Source organism: Neltuma alba, unplaced genomic scaffold (genome assembly GCF_004799145.2).
Source record: "Neltuma alba isolate B1F8T4 unplaced genomic scaffold, ASM479914v2 tig00012416_pilon, whole genome shotgun sequence".
In the NCBI taxonomy this organism is placed as follows: Eukaryota; Viridiplantae; Streptophyta; class Magnoliopsida; order Fabales; family Fabaceae; genus Neltuma; species Neltuma alba.
This window is the reverse complement of record NW_021636907.1, coordinates 329,111-343,886: the sequence shown is the minus strand read 5'-3', so window position 1 is coordinate 343,886 and position 14,776 is coordinate 329,111. Positions and strand designations below refer to the sequence as shown.

General features: G+C 30.5%; 1 protein-coding gene across 2 annotated transcripts; it reads left to right on the top strand.

Annotated features, from left to right (window-relative positions):
* Positions 1 to 10,607: 10,607 nt before the first annotated feature.
* On the top strand, positions 10,608 to 12,590 carry LOC114726971 (transcription factor CYCLOIDEA-like). Of its 2 annotated transcripts, XR_003738546.1 has the most exons (3): positions 10,608 to 11,808; positions 12,120 to 12,284; positions 12,381 to 12,590. XR_003738546.1 is itself a non-coding variant. In XM_028913679.1 (2 exons), exons 1-2 carry the CDS (start codon positions 10,770 to 10,772, stop codon positions 12,173 to 12,175), a joined length of 1,095 nt encoding a protein of 364 aa, XP_028769512.1. In that variant the 5' UTR covers positions 10,608 to 10,769; the 3' UTR covers positions 12,176 to 12,590. The 2 variants fall into 2 exon arrangements, 1 of the variants encoding a protein (XP_028769512.1); XM_028913679.1 differs by having other exon boundaries at positions 12,120 to 12,590.
* The last annotated feature ends 2,186 nt before the right edge of the window (positions 12,591 to 14,776 follow it).

The following is a 14,776-nucleotide window of genomic DNA, read 5'->3' as shown; positions in this document are numbered from 1 at the left end:
TCTTAAAATAAGATCTCAAGTTTGAGTTTTGTGTATTGGAAAAATTGTTATTAGAATAGTTTTACTTCTGTGTGATTCAACCCTACTTGATTTGAATTAATCATGGCTATTATGCTTTTTGGAAGATTAGTTAGTATATATATTCGGACACAAAGCACTTTCTTTTGAGGTTTTTTTAAACGCGAGAGGTTGTGATTTTAAACCCTCGGTAAAAGATATACAAATACAGGCGCGTGAATTATAGAAAAATAATAATATATTCCTTAAAAAACTTCATTTTAATAGGAAAAAATTCAGGTCAAGTTTTTTCTATCCAACATGTCTAGTTTTCCAATCAAACAAGATCATGTGTCTTTTTTGGTTTCATACGAATTTATAATTAAATGTTATTAACTATTAATATTTAAAAAACAGGACACATATTAGTATATAATTAAAAAACTTGATATAATAGATAAGAGTAACTTATGTAAGTATTGTCCAATTCAATATCCTTGACTTGAATTTTTAAGCATTTGATTTAGTTGTTTAATAAGAGCTTAAGAGATTTTTTTCTAACCTATTTTTTTCCAAGAGAGTTATTATGAATTATTTATGAACGTACATTTTAGAAAGGTATCGATCCTTTCTGGGCCAAGAAGGACATTGCATTATTGCAACAGAATGTGTCTTCTTTGGCCATTGATATTTAAAATGAAAAATAATATTATAATTACTTCATGTGCAGCGGTACAATGCATTTCAAGAAAGGACCTTCATGTCTCACTTTTAATAATTAACCTTTGTCTCCTTAAATTCTAGAATGCCCTTCCGAGATAACCTGCCCTTTTGCCTATATTATACTACCTCTGATCCTAATTATAAAAGTCAGTTAATTAATTTAAAAAAATTAAAGAAGTAAGTTGAGTTGGTTATTTGTCATAAATAGGTGTTGTTTTTTCTAAAATATCCTTGTTAATCAACTGTATTGACTATAACTATAATTAGTAGAAGGGCTATCTTGAAAAAAATGAGTAAATATGAGAAACAAAGTGAATTGGAGTTTTATATTTACAACCAAAATAAAAGTCAAACGGAATCTTATATTAAAGACCGGAGGTAATATTACACACAAACACACTCTTTCAAAAGAGTATATGAAATTAAAAAAAAAAAAAGAATCTTTTGGTAGTTATAACTTCGGTCATAAATTTTGGAGGTGTTTGGATCCTAACATGACAAAACCACTTTTTAAAAAATATTTTTACATAAATTGAGACATAATTCCTTTTATATATTTATTTTCTATGTCATAAAATTATTTTTAGAATCATGCCCAAACACTTCCTTTAACTTTGCAGAACTCAGTATCTTATAGTTTTGATTTGATTACTACTTAATCGCTAAACTTTAACTAGGTGCAGCTTAGTCTTTAGTGTTTCGATAATTTATAATATTAGTTTTTTGGCTTCATGAAATATATAATTTTTTAAAATATAAAGATTAATATTTTAAATGGTTAAAATTATAATGACTAAGTTATCAAGTTAAAGTTTAAGAACTGAGTTGTAATTTAATTAAGATTACAGGATTGCATTGTACTAAGTTAAAATATAGGGACTGAATTATAAATGAGTTAAAATTATGTGGACCAAAATATTAATTGTCCCTACAATTTTTCATGTGGTGTATTTCTTTTGACTTTTTACAAAATTGGTCATTACTATTTAGAGAGAGCCAAATTTGTTTCTTGGATCCCTTGAATTGATAGAGTGGTAAGTAAAAGAAAGGAAAAAAAAATTAAAGTCTCTCATTAAAATTTTTTAGAATACCAGTATTTTATGTGTATATAACTTGTATAGTATGAGTATTTTTTTGTATAACAATTTATGAGGTTGTTTTTATAAATAAAATTTTTAAGGGGACCTTTTATCAATTTTCCCAAAAAAGACAAGGCTATTTAAAAAAGTGATATTCTCCTATAATCAATTAATGTATTAATATAAGATTAGAAACGATTCTTATAGATTGCACATCTATATTTTTTTCAAAGAAAGTCATAACTCTAACTATATATTTATTGGTAAGTTAAAAATTCATTACGTAAACAAATTTTATTTTATATTTAACTTTACGTCAAGAAATCATGAATAATTAGTCAATGAAAATCGGGCTAGATAGTGAAGACTGTAAAATATGATAGATTTGAATTCCATGGCTAATATAAAATGCCTCATTAGTTCTATGAGACTTATGTTATAATTGAGTTGTAACAATAATAACAGTGATAATAAGTACAACAATACTTACATTGTTATTTATATTTATTATATTAAATTCTCGACAATTGAACAAATGTTTTATCTTTAAAATATTACCATTTATAAACTCACATAAAAATAGAATTGAAGAACATGACATATAAAAATTTGATCTAAGTATTTTAGTTTCATTTTTCGGACTAAGTCTCCATTTTATTTATTATATGATTAAAATTTCTTATTACAATTTACGTACCATTTATTTATTATTTATTGATGGCATCAATAACTCAATATAAATTAAATATTCTATAGTGATTACAACGCCAACATGCATATATTTAGAATTTAAAATCATTTATTCATTTTCTCATTCATGATTTTAAATTTTACAATTTCGGAAGTCCGATTAAAAAGGACGTAAATTCTGAACTATATGTTTGAATAGTTGTCTATATGTTAATAGACTTAAAAAAAAAAGGTATTTTTTTAAAATTAAAATGCTAGACTTTTTCCTCACATAGAGAAAGATTGACTTGCAGGTTGCAGCCTTTAAATATAAAAAAAAAAAAAAATTATAATCAAGTCTCATATAAGAGAGATAATTATCAAAAGATCTCAATAACAACTTCAACAGCCCATAATGACAAGTCTTATAGTGAGAATGACAATTTTTGGGACTTGTTATTTAATTAGTTTTCTTGCTTGGGACCTCATTGTAATTCTCTTTAAATATAACTTATGGGACTGCATTGTCCATACTTTAGTGACGCACAACATGAACTACCGCATTTGGAATTAAGAGAAACATTTACACACACACATATTAGGCTGCATTTAAAAAAAAATTATTGTAAATTTATCAGTCATATGAATTATTCTTCCGGTCCTTAATATAGGATCTAATTATTGAGTTGATTTTGGTCTTAAATATAAGACTCATTTATCACATTTATTAATTTTCTCTAAATTACCCCCATAGATACTCTCTCAACCATAATTAAGGAGGAGAGGAAGAGAAAGTATTAAGAAAAATGATTATGGTCTTTTAGAAAAAACGCGTCACATTTCTTATAATTAATTAACTTACCTAATTTTTTTAATCTAATCAAATTAGTTAAATAAATCTTGTATTAAAGATTAGAGGAGTATTGTCCTTATAATTCAGGACAGGGTATTTGGAACCAAGTATTTTTGCTTTCTTAGAGGGCTGAGCACAAAGCTCTTTTTAGGGGAACTCTTAGAAAGCCTTCGTTTTGATGGTTTAAAGCAATTTTCTAAATACCCAATGATATGGCTTATTAAATTTTTATATGATGGATGGAGTTTTGAATTTGTGCGCGTATTGTACTTATGATCGCATATTTTAATACCCAATATGAAAGTGAAATATACTATCTACTCCCTCCATTATTTTTTAAGAATATGCAAATAATTGAATTATTTAAATTAAAAATTTATTAAAATAGCAAATACTAAGAGTTAGTCAACACTCTGGAATACTTTTTCATGTGTGTGTTTAATATCTTAAAATATTTTATAATTTATCCTCTAAAATATTTTTTCTTGTGTTTTCTATGGTAAAATTTTACCTTTAAAGTACTAGTTTTCGTGAAAATTTGTGTCCTTAAAGTCTTTTTTCAAGACTATCTAAACATCACTGTTAATTCTCCAAAAATTTGTTACACCAAGCACTTCAAAATGTTTTCTTCCAATGTTTTTTTCAAGGCGATGAACACACATAAAAAAAATATTTTATATTACTGAATGTATTTAAAAAATATTTTTAAATATTAAATCAATCATAAAATACTTGAAATTATTGAATATATTTGACAAAATACTTAAAAGTCTTTAACCCAACTACTAATAATTAATAAAGACAAAAACAAAAAAATTGATATATATAAATATATGTGCTAAAACATTCTTGGGAAATTTTTTTTTAAAAAAAAGAACCCTAAAATTTTCATTTCCCCATTTAGGCAAGAGTTAAAAAATAATAGAGAAGGAAGTAATATTTCATCTGGTATTTTGTAACGTAATTAAATGACTAAAATGTCCTTTGTATCATATTTGAAAAAAAACTATTAGATATGTTATTACCAGTGCATTTCTTAGTATTGGCTGTTCAACACTTATTATTACTTGTTCACAACTTATTAATAAATAATTTGTTATTGATAATACATTTTTTATCATTTGCTATTCAATACTTATATTACTATTTCAAAACTCATTAATAACTATTTGATATAAAGACATTTTAATTATATAACTATATTTATAAAATATTAAGGGATAATTAATATATAAGTCCTTATAGTTTCAACTGGTATTTAATTAGGTCCCTATAATTTTTTTTCTTTTTATCAGGTCCTTATACTTTCATGTATTTTTTAATCAAGTCCTTATAATTTTTTTTTCTTTTTATCAGGTCCTTATTGTTTTACTTTGTTTTTAATTAGATTCTTGTAGTTTTTATTCTTTACTTTACAAATAATAACATTTTAAAAATAATAAATTATTGTAACAATCTTATGTTAATATTCTTTTAAATTTTTAGTTAAACAAATATATTATTTATTTTCAATTCGAATTTTTATAATTATAAAATTCAAATTATAATAATAAATTTTTCTAAAATTAAAATATGATTATAAATAATTTATATTTAAGTATAATTATTATTCTGATTATTTATTAATTATAAATGATTATATTAATTATTTTGTCCAATTATATAATTATTAATTTAAAAATGAAATTAATTTTAAAGAATAAAGTTAATAAATAATTTTTTAAAAACTACAAAGCACCTAATTAAAAAATAAGTGAAACTATAAGGACCTGATAAAAAAAAAAAATAGAAGGACTTGATTAAAAACACATGAAAGTAAAAGGATCTGATAAAAAAAAATTTATAAGGACCTAATTAAAAATCAGATGAAACTATAAGGACCTGGAGATTAATTATCCCAAATATTAAATTAGATACCACTTTTTTCTCTCTATTATTTTTAACTCTGATGAGACGCTTGATTTGTAATATTGTCATTTCCCCAACATTCTTTTGCATAGTGGACGAGAGGGAGTGTTATTTATAAAATATAAATATAAATGTTAAAACTACTTTGGCAAGGGTATGCTTTGCAGTCAGATACCTGTAGTGGGGGATAAGGCCACGAAAGTCGCAGCAGAGCACAATAAATACTTTATATACAGCACAGCAATTCAAGTGTCAGAGACGGAATAGTTCTTCACTTGACAGTGACATTTACGTACGATCCCCTCAACACAATCCCATTCATAACCCTTTTTCTTCCCAAAATAATAATAATAATAATAAAAAAATTACCCACACACCCTCTTTTTTTATATGCAAAATATAAAATTAAAAAATAAATATGTGTTGTTATTCATATTTCTAACAATGAGATATTAAAATTGAATGAAAAATGTTAATCCTTTGGGCAATTGGGCATTGTGAAAGGATTTACTTGTTGATGGACAAAAGTACTACAGCACATCTCAGTGTGCTACAGTGAATGCTCCAAGCAGCTTAGGATTCGCGTGATTTTTATTGGCCCTCAACTACAGTCTTCTTCTGTGTATTTCTCTGCATTTTCCCACCTGCCTCCCCCTTCTGGTAAATATTTTTGCCCCTTTCTTTTTTTCTTTTTATGGAACTAAACCCCTATTATTTTTTGCTGAAATGTCATTTTCGCTAGTTAAAATTTAGGTGGCTTCTTCTATAGGAGTATTCACACCATTATTTTACAAGATTTTTGGCTTTATTTTTTTTTTTAAAATTAGACTGGGTATTTTTTAATCAGGCAGAAGACGAAAATCATATTGTTGATTAAGTTGAAACATATAAAAACCAAAAATATTAAAATATGAAGGAATCAATCATGAAAGGAAAATTTAACTCCATGCTTTGAAACTTCGCACTGGCCAGTTCCTATCTAAAACATAGTATTACCTAATATAAGACTTAATTAATAAACTTAAATATTAAAAAATTATTAAATTATTTAATATAATATGTGATATAAACTTAAAAATATTAAGAAAATTATTAAATTATTTAATTATAATATGTGATTTTTTAAAATATTTATGTAGATTAGATTAGAATAACAAAAATGTTGCAGATGATAGGGCTATCCTCATTAAACTGAATACACTAACCGTTCGGGGGAAAATACACTTTTTGACTAAAAATGGTGGCGCGGAGGCTTCCTCCCCTCCACGATCGTCGCCTTTCCCACCGTCATCGGAGCATCACCGTCATCATCAACCCCCTTCCATTTTGTCCTCTTGCTTCCACCAGAAATATTAATCAAATCGAGATAACCCAAAAAAATCACACACAATCAAGTTCTTAAGTATCCTAACGCTGGCAAAATCAAAATCAAGGTTCAAATCACAACGAAATAACCTCCTCTACATATTTACTTTTAAAATACTTCTGAAATTATAGTTTATATCCAAACTTAAAAATCACAAACCACAAGTAACCAAATATTTAAAATGATAAGAGTAGAAGAAGATTAGAAAATTTGAAATCACAACAAAGAACAGAATGAAAACCATGGAAATCATCATCATTATTGACCATTATTACTCAGACTAGTTTCATCAGTGAAAAAGAAGGCTCAACTTGAAGAACCATGAGAGTAAATCATCAACATCAAGCACAATACAATCCAATCCAGAAACAATCATTCTAAAAAATATCAAACAATCATCCCAGGTGAGCTGACTGAGGGGTTTGTTCTGAGATAGCAGTGGAAGATGGCGGTGCCGGCGTTCATAACTTCCAGATTTCGACGAGCGCGTGTCCAGCTTTAGAAAGGAAAAAAAGCGAAGGAGAGAGGTAAGGAGAGAGAGAAATGAAAAGAAAAGGCAGGGGTGGGTGACCGCGTGCGAGGGGACGAGGAGTGAACAGTGGGGAAGAGAGGGTTGGCTTGGGTCTCCAATATTGGTGCATCCTAAGCTGCCACGTAGTGCTTTGATAGAGATAGGATAGGGGCGAGAAGTTGAGTTGACCAAGATGAGAGATTCCATGCCAAAGTATTTGACACGTGTATGTTTGGTGGGCCCACATAAAAGAAGTGAGATGAACACTAGGTTTCCGTTTGGGTGGGAAGAAAAACTAAAAATAAAAAAAATGAGAGAGAAGAAAATAGCGAGAAGGAAAAATTAGAAGGAAGTTGTTATCATCCTTTTTATTTAGATGGATTAAAAAAAATAAAGAGAAGAAAAAATTAGTAAATATCTAAATGACTAAAATGTTTTTAACAAAATATATCATAATTAAAATTAAATTAAATATTGTAATAGAAAAATTATATTAACATTAGCATCATCAAATAATTTAAAATCAAGTTACTTGATTTATATATATTTTTTTCCGATTATTATGTTTTAAAACCAAATTATTTAATAAAAACATTGTTTTAAAATAAAAAATAAAAAAGGAATAACTTTTTATAATAAAAGAAAATAAATATAGAGAGTAAGAGAAAGGAAGGGTAATCATGAAAATCTTGTTTTCTTTTCCAAATCTCTCCATATATGGAAAGAAAATTTGGAGCAAAAATAAGGCATGGGACCTATCTTATTTTCTCCCTTACTTTTCCTTCATCTCACATTTTCTCTCCTATCCAAACAAGAAAAAACTTATTTCTTTCCATGCTTTCCTCTCTAGTTTTCTTTCCTCCCCAATTTTTTCTTAATCCAAGCAAAGGGTTAATAGAAATGACATTTTTGTCCCGTTTTAAAAAGTTGATAGGTATTTTTACTCTCAATATTTTATTATAGTGCTTGGTGCTTTTATTTTTTTAATACTACGGTAGATAAATTTATACCTAAATTATATATTAATTTATAGATAAAACAAATTATATTAAAAAAATTATACATACAAATAGCTTAAAGCAATTTAATACTCTTTTTGGTCCTAAATATAAGACTCATTTTGTAGTATAATACACTACAAAATGAGTCTTATATTTAGAACTGGATGAGTGGTTTTTTTTTAAATTTTTTTAAAGGTGGTGATATATTTGTTGGAAGATCGCTCTCATAAATTCCCCACCCCTTAAACATTCTCTTATAGCAGTAGAGGCTTCGCAGGGCCCCTAAACATCACCACACACGATAGAACAGAGCCAGCTATGCATATATCAATAAACGCATGCGAAACAAACATGAAACATCATTTGACCAGCAACAAACAACCATAGAAAAACATTAATTTCATATCAACATGTTTTCAATAACCAAAAGTATCCCACCAGGACTTTCCAGCAGAATTAGCCGTAATTAGCATATCAAAAGAAGCCAGAATCACAAACAAAATCATTATAAAGAGCTAATTAAATGTGGCATTCTCCTTATGTCTTTCCTCTATTACCTTTTGATCTTCCAATCTCCTAATCTTGGCATAAGTCCTCCTTCCCCTTCCTGATCTCACCACCACTGTCATCGTTGCGGAGAAGGACATAGGGAAACTGATCAATGAAAATATACACTACCCCCATAATGAGAGAAACAAGGGCTTACCGCATCTAGGAAGGGAACTTAGAGCTTGTTTGCATCCACTTATCTTAAATATTTATAAATATTTTGACGTAAATCGAGATAAAATTTTTTTTAATACTCCTCCGGTCCTTATTATAAGACCCAATTTGACTTTTTATTTGGTCCTAATTATAAGACCCAATCCATTTTGTCTCTTATATTTATGCATTTTTTTCCAAGATAATCCTTCTAATAATGATAGTTTTAGCCAATATACTTAATTAGCAAGGATATTTTAGGAATGACAACACTTATTTATTATAAATAACCAACTTAACTTACTTCCTTAATCTCCTCAAATAAGTCAATTGGGTCTTATAATTAGGACCGGAGGAGTAGTAAACTTACTGTGCATTTTGTAAATTACGATTAGAAAATTGCTTTTGAAGACTCTTATCACGATTCCAAATAAGCCCCAAATGAGTTAAGACCCATCCATGTAAATTTAAATCCATTCAAATATGAACTTCCTAGACATATCCCAAATTCCACTAATTTGCAATATATTATCTATATATTCTTACGATCACCTAAGATGATAATTGTCCACACCTAGGAAATATTGGTATTAATCCCAATACGCATATGACATGACAAAATGATATATTTATTAATATAACGATATATTATAATTAGTAATAAAGAATCAATTGTTTTTAGTAGTAACATTGCTGACCGTAATAATTTTTTAAAATTCGAATATGACACATGAGTGTGTATGTGTATTTCTTTTATGTTGAAAAAAATAAAACAAATTTGAATTTTTTTATGCATCTGTAAATAGTAATATAACAATAAAACAAATATAATTGAGTCAAAAGCACATTTATTTACAATTTAGAAACTTTAAAATACATATTGTATCACACAGCTAGCTCTATGTATAAAAGTCAAATATATAAATGCCGGAAAGTTGTGCTGAGAAACAATATATTTCTTTCTTTATCCATGCTGATAGGTCCTTTTTTTTTTTCCCTTGGCCAGAGGTCCAGAACCATGCGAGGAGGTCCAAAAAGGATGTTCTAAATTGTGGGAAATACCATAATGGCCTAAGGATGCCATGTTTGGACATGAGATATAACGGTTTAAGAAAAATTCACGTTACACGGTAGGTTACCATAAACGATAAAAACGAAGATGCTATTCATCAACTGTTAACTCCGTCAGTCAGAATCTATCCGAGCAGCGAGGCCAAAAGCTTCACCCTGTTAACCCTATCTAATATATATCTATATCTATATATCTCTCTCCCCCCCTCTCTCTGTCTACACCAGCGTGCGTGTGTCTGTTATATATGCAAAAAAATATAACGATTTTAAAAGTTGAATGATGTGATTTTCATCGTCAGTCTCTGCTCTGCTTCGACTCAATGAGACACACCCTCCCACTAATTATGTGTCTCTTGTCATCTTCTTTACGCCTTCTTTCTTATCCCTCTCTCTCTCTGACTTTCAACTTTTGGGTTTTTATTTTTTATTTTTATTTTTTTTTACCACTGACCAGTACGCTTACCACTGGAATCTGGTCCAGCTCTTGTGCTAATCAATATGGTAACGGAAACCAAATACGAACGAGCCTAAATAGTTGTTACTTTAGCGGGTGAAAGGAATAATATATAACCATGTGACTGCTCTCTCTCTCTCTCTGTCTTTCTCTCTCTTTCGTTTTCTCACTGTTTCTTTTTCTGGGATTGTGAGTGGTTTCCCTTCTATGGGAAAAGGCTTTTTTCTATAAAAAGGGTTGCGTTATGTGTTACTTGGAGGCACAGGAAGAGGAAGAGGAGGAGAAGCTAGAGAGAGTTACTATACAGTGGCGGGCTACTTCGTTTTTATATTCCCTTCTCTGGGGTATCTCTTTTTGTGATTATTGTGGTCCTCCTTCGTTGCTGCAGAAAGGAAGGAAAAAGCTAGGGTTTTCTAACCCCAAATCTTGTTTCAGATGTTCACTCCCACTAATAATTACAGCAACTATTGCTTTCCTTTCTCTTCGTCTTCCTCCTCCTCCTCTTATTCCTTCCCTTTTCTTCATCATCATCCTTCAGCTTTCGAAAACAATGCTTCTTCTTCTTCTTCTACTTCTGCGAATGCCATCTTTTACCATCATGATCATAATCCTTCTCTGCCCTTCATACCCACTCTAATCCCAGAACAACTAACCAGTAATAATCTCGCTGCGCCCTCAGACTATGCTTGTGCGGTCGGGAAACAGCAGAACATTGCTCCCGATTGTAATGTCGTTCCTGCTAATTTCATCGCCAAGAAGCCTCCTTCCAAGAAGGATAGGCACAGCAAGATTTGCACATCTCAGGGCCTCAGAGACCGACGAGTGAGATTGTCCATTGAGATCGCTCGCAAGTTCTTCGATCTGCAAGACATGTTAGGGTTCGACAAAGCCAGCAACACTCTCGACTGGCTCTTCTCCAAGTCCAAGAAAGCCATTCAAGAGCTTGAAGTCGCAGCTCGAAGCAAGAAGAAAAGCAACAGTAACAGCAAAACCAACACCAACAAGAGCTTCTCTTCCTCCTCTGACTGCGAAGAAGTGGTATCACCACAGAGGGTGGATTCGGATTCCGGCAAGCCGAGGAGGTCAGATACGGAGAAGGCGAAGAAGGAGTCGAGGGAGAAGGCGAGGGCGAGGGCGAGGGAAAGGGCTAATCACAAAGGAAAGAGCTTAATGGTGGTTTGTGGTACTGATACCAGTGAAGGAACAAGAAGAGAAGAGCCTAATATGGAAATTGAAGGGTGTACTGTGATCAAAAGGAAGATAAAGCAGCCTTCTAATCTGATGAATTCGAATCATCCCCAAAACCACCTTGTGATCCCTAATCACAAGGAAGCAGGTTTCACCAACAACAACTCTCTCATTAATGCTGCTACTACTAGCCATGACTACTCCATATTCCCTAATCTGACTCCGAATTGGGACACTAATGGGCGCCCCAATTTCTGTGCTATAGCCAATATGAATATGTCCACAGGTATTTTCAATTTCACGAGCAATTTTGGTTTTTCTATTCGGTTAATTTTCACAGAAACTGAGGATTATATTGAAGGTTGGATCCTTCGACCTGTATTATTGAGCTGAAATTTGTAATTTTTTTATTGATTATTTTGGCTTGACTTCTTCGGCCTTGCAGACTCTACTGTACTGCTAAGCTTAATTTCTTGGGTCGTGAGGTGGTTTAAGTACTAATGAATCTTAATTAATTAAGTATTTCGTCACCTGTGACCTTGATGTTATTTAGAATTGACTGGGATCCCTAATTTGTTTCTCTTTTTTCTCATGCAGATCTTCAAATTTATGGGAAGTCTTGGGAAGAGTGCAACAATCAGCGTCAACAATAGTATGATATATTTTCAATCTCATGATGATCAGAAGAACTATGAATTCTCTTTGCCACAGAATGAAGAAGGCGTTCTAGCTAGCTTCTTTTTTGTGTTATGATCTCTACCAGTAACTTTTCTGTCCCATATAATTATTCCCTTTCTACAATTAATTTTAATTTTTGTAGTCCTTCTTTGTACTGATTTTTCTCCTGATGATGATCAGCCTATGGCATATGACAGTTGACGTACAAGGTTGCTGCGTGTATTATTTCTGACCAGTATTTGAAGTGTGGTTCACATTATATAATATGCCAACTAGTGTATATCAGGAACTGTCCCTCTAGCAGCTTTTAGTCTATATATATATATAATTATTTGGTTAATGTTCCACAGTACACGGGACCTATATATTCCATGGTTGCAAATATATATATATATATTGAGCAGTAATGTACCTTGAATGCAAGAAAAGAAGGTTCAGAAGATTACGCTAGAACTTTCATCTCCTTTCTGCAAATTTTTTCTAAACTTATACTTTAAAGCAAGCATGGATCAGAGAAATCTGCCAATTAATTCTGGTAAAAGGGTGCTAAAGACCAATAAAACTCAAACAGAGGGAAGAACAGGAGCTAGCAAACCGCATAAAAAATTTCACACAGCAAGCTCCAAGATCAAGTTATCTGCATTTTCCTGTTTCAAACAATGTCAGCTGCTTAAGTTATTCTGATTCTTATTATTGTGGCTCTGTAAAGAAAATTTGATTATCTTAAACAACCTCATGATCAGTTATTTCAATTACTTTATGCATAGAAAAATTGAAGATTCAGTGAAACTTTGCACTAATGTGTACTCATACAGGTCCTGACATTCACTCTTGCATTTATTGCATCTTATACCTTTAAAATTAATTAAGCACGTGTCAAGGAATTTTTATATATTTGCAATTTCAGCTTTCTAATGAGCATGCATGAATTCTTGCTGCTTCTGCTTCATAGGAAGACCAAATTATCAACTATCTCCAAATCTGGACATTAACATTGTAAGAATAGCAGATGATTATTCCCTGGAACTATTGACAAAAGCTCTAACTACTTTCCATCTTTGAAGCTTAAGAATTATGTGGATCATGTTTATTTCTCTGCACAGAGGTCTTTGTTCAGAAGAGCTTACAGACTTACTATACAGAACTTTATTCTTCTGGTTTAAAGAAGGATATATTCTTGTCTTGTATACAAATAATATATTGCATGTCAGTAAAATCCTATACTAGATCAGTTTCTTTTTCTTTATAATCCTTCTCTGAGGATGTCTAAATAAAAATACATATATGATACTTTTTCGTGAGCTGAGTTTAAACATCTCTGTAAAGACCTCAGTTTCAAAAACTCATGATTAATTTATGAGAAGTTTGATGGACTGATCTGTGGGCTTTCTTAACTCTTCAAGTGGAAGGCCCCCCTCATTAACCTATATATATATATATATCTGTGTGTGTGCTGTACTTTGGTATATAAGAGAGGTTATACTTCTGAGTTCAGAATTCAGGATTATATTCCATGACTCTCAATGTGACTTGAAAATTTCATTTGATTAACAGATCACTAATGTGTGTGTGAGAGAGAGGGAGAGAGACAGAGAGGTTTGATTCAAGAACTTGCAGAACATTGATCTGTCCATTTATATGTGTCTGTGTATATATATATTCAATAACAAGTAAAACAAAGCTATAACAGATATATCTTTCTTCCATCAAGCTACCTGGCACCTGCAGCATTACACTATTGTCTCTTAGTATGCCTAATATTGATCAGAACTGGGGGAGAAATGAAAAATTTTGATTTTTTAATGAACATCTATGTTGCTGTACTCTTGCTGATTCAAGCAAATCTGCAAAGAAAAGGTATCAGACTTAAATATAATCTAAATTAAAGAAAATGTCAAAAATTAAAATTTCACTTCTATTATGTACATTGCATCTCACTTCTTTTTCCTTCAATTTTCATAAGGGAATTTTCAAATACAAAGTAAATGTAATATATAATAGAATCAAATGAATCATCTAAAACAAATTGCTATTGAGATTTGATTTTCATTAGGCAAATTGATGTGGTAAAATGCGCGAGATTATGCCATATGAATTCCTTATACTCATAGAAATAAATATATATAAGCATTAGAGAGATGGAGGAAAATTAAATTGTGTGTAAAAGTAAAATGTGAATTCCACATAAAACTGCATTCGCTCTTGTATCACTCTTTTGAAATTGTGTGAATATGATCCACAAATATAGATTATTTAATTTTGAGATTATGAAGAACACTAAATAATAGATGTAACACTAGATTGGTACCTTATTTTGATCCTTCAAATGCCATTATATTTTTAATGGCTTCTTCAGCACTATTAATATAAATTTTGAAACCCATTTTGTTATTAATAGAAGGACAGAAAAAATGAATATTGAGATAATATCTTTGGAGACCAAACTGATATTTCAGGTAACAGGCATGCTCAACCATCAACATCATAACAAGCTTGAGGCAGCTCTCGCTAGGAAAAATGAATTGGCACAAGTCCAACCAACAAATGAGAAGGGGAACAATGTAATAAGTAGAATT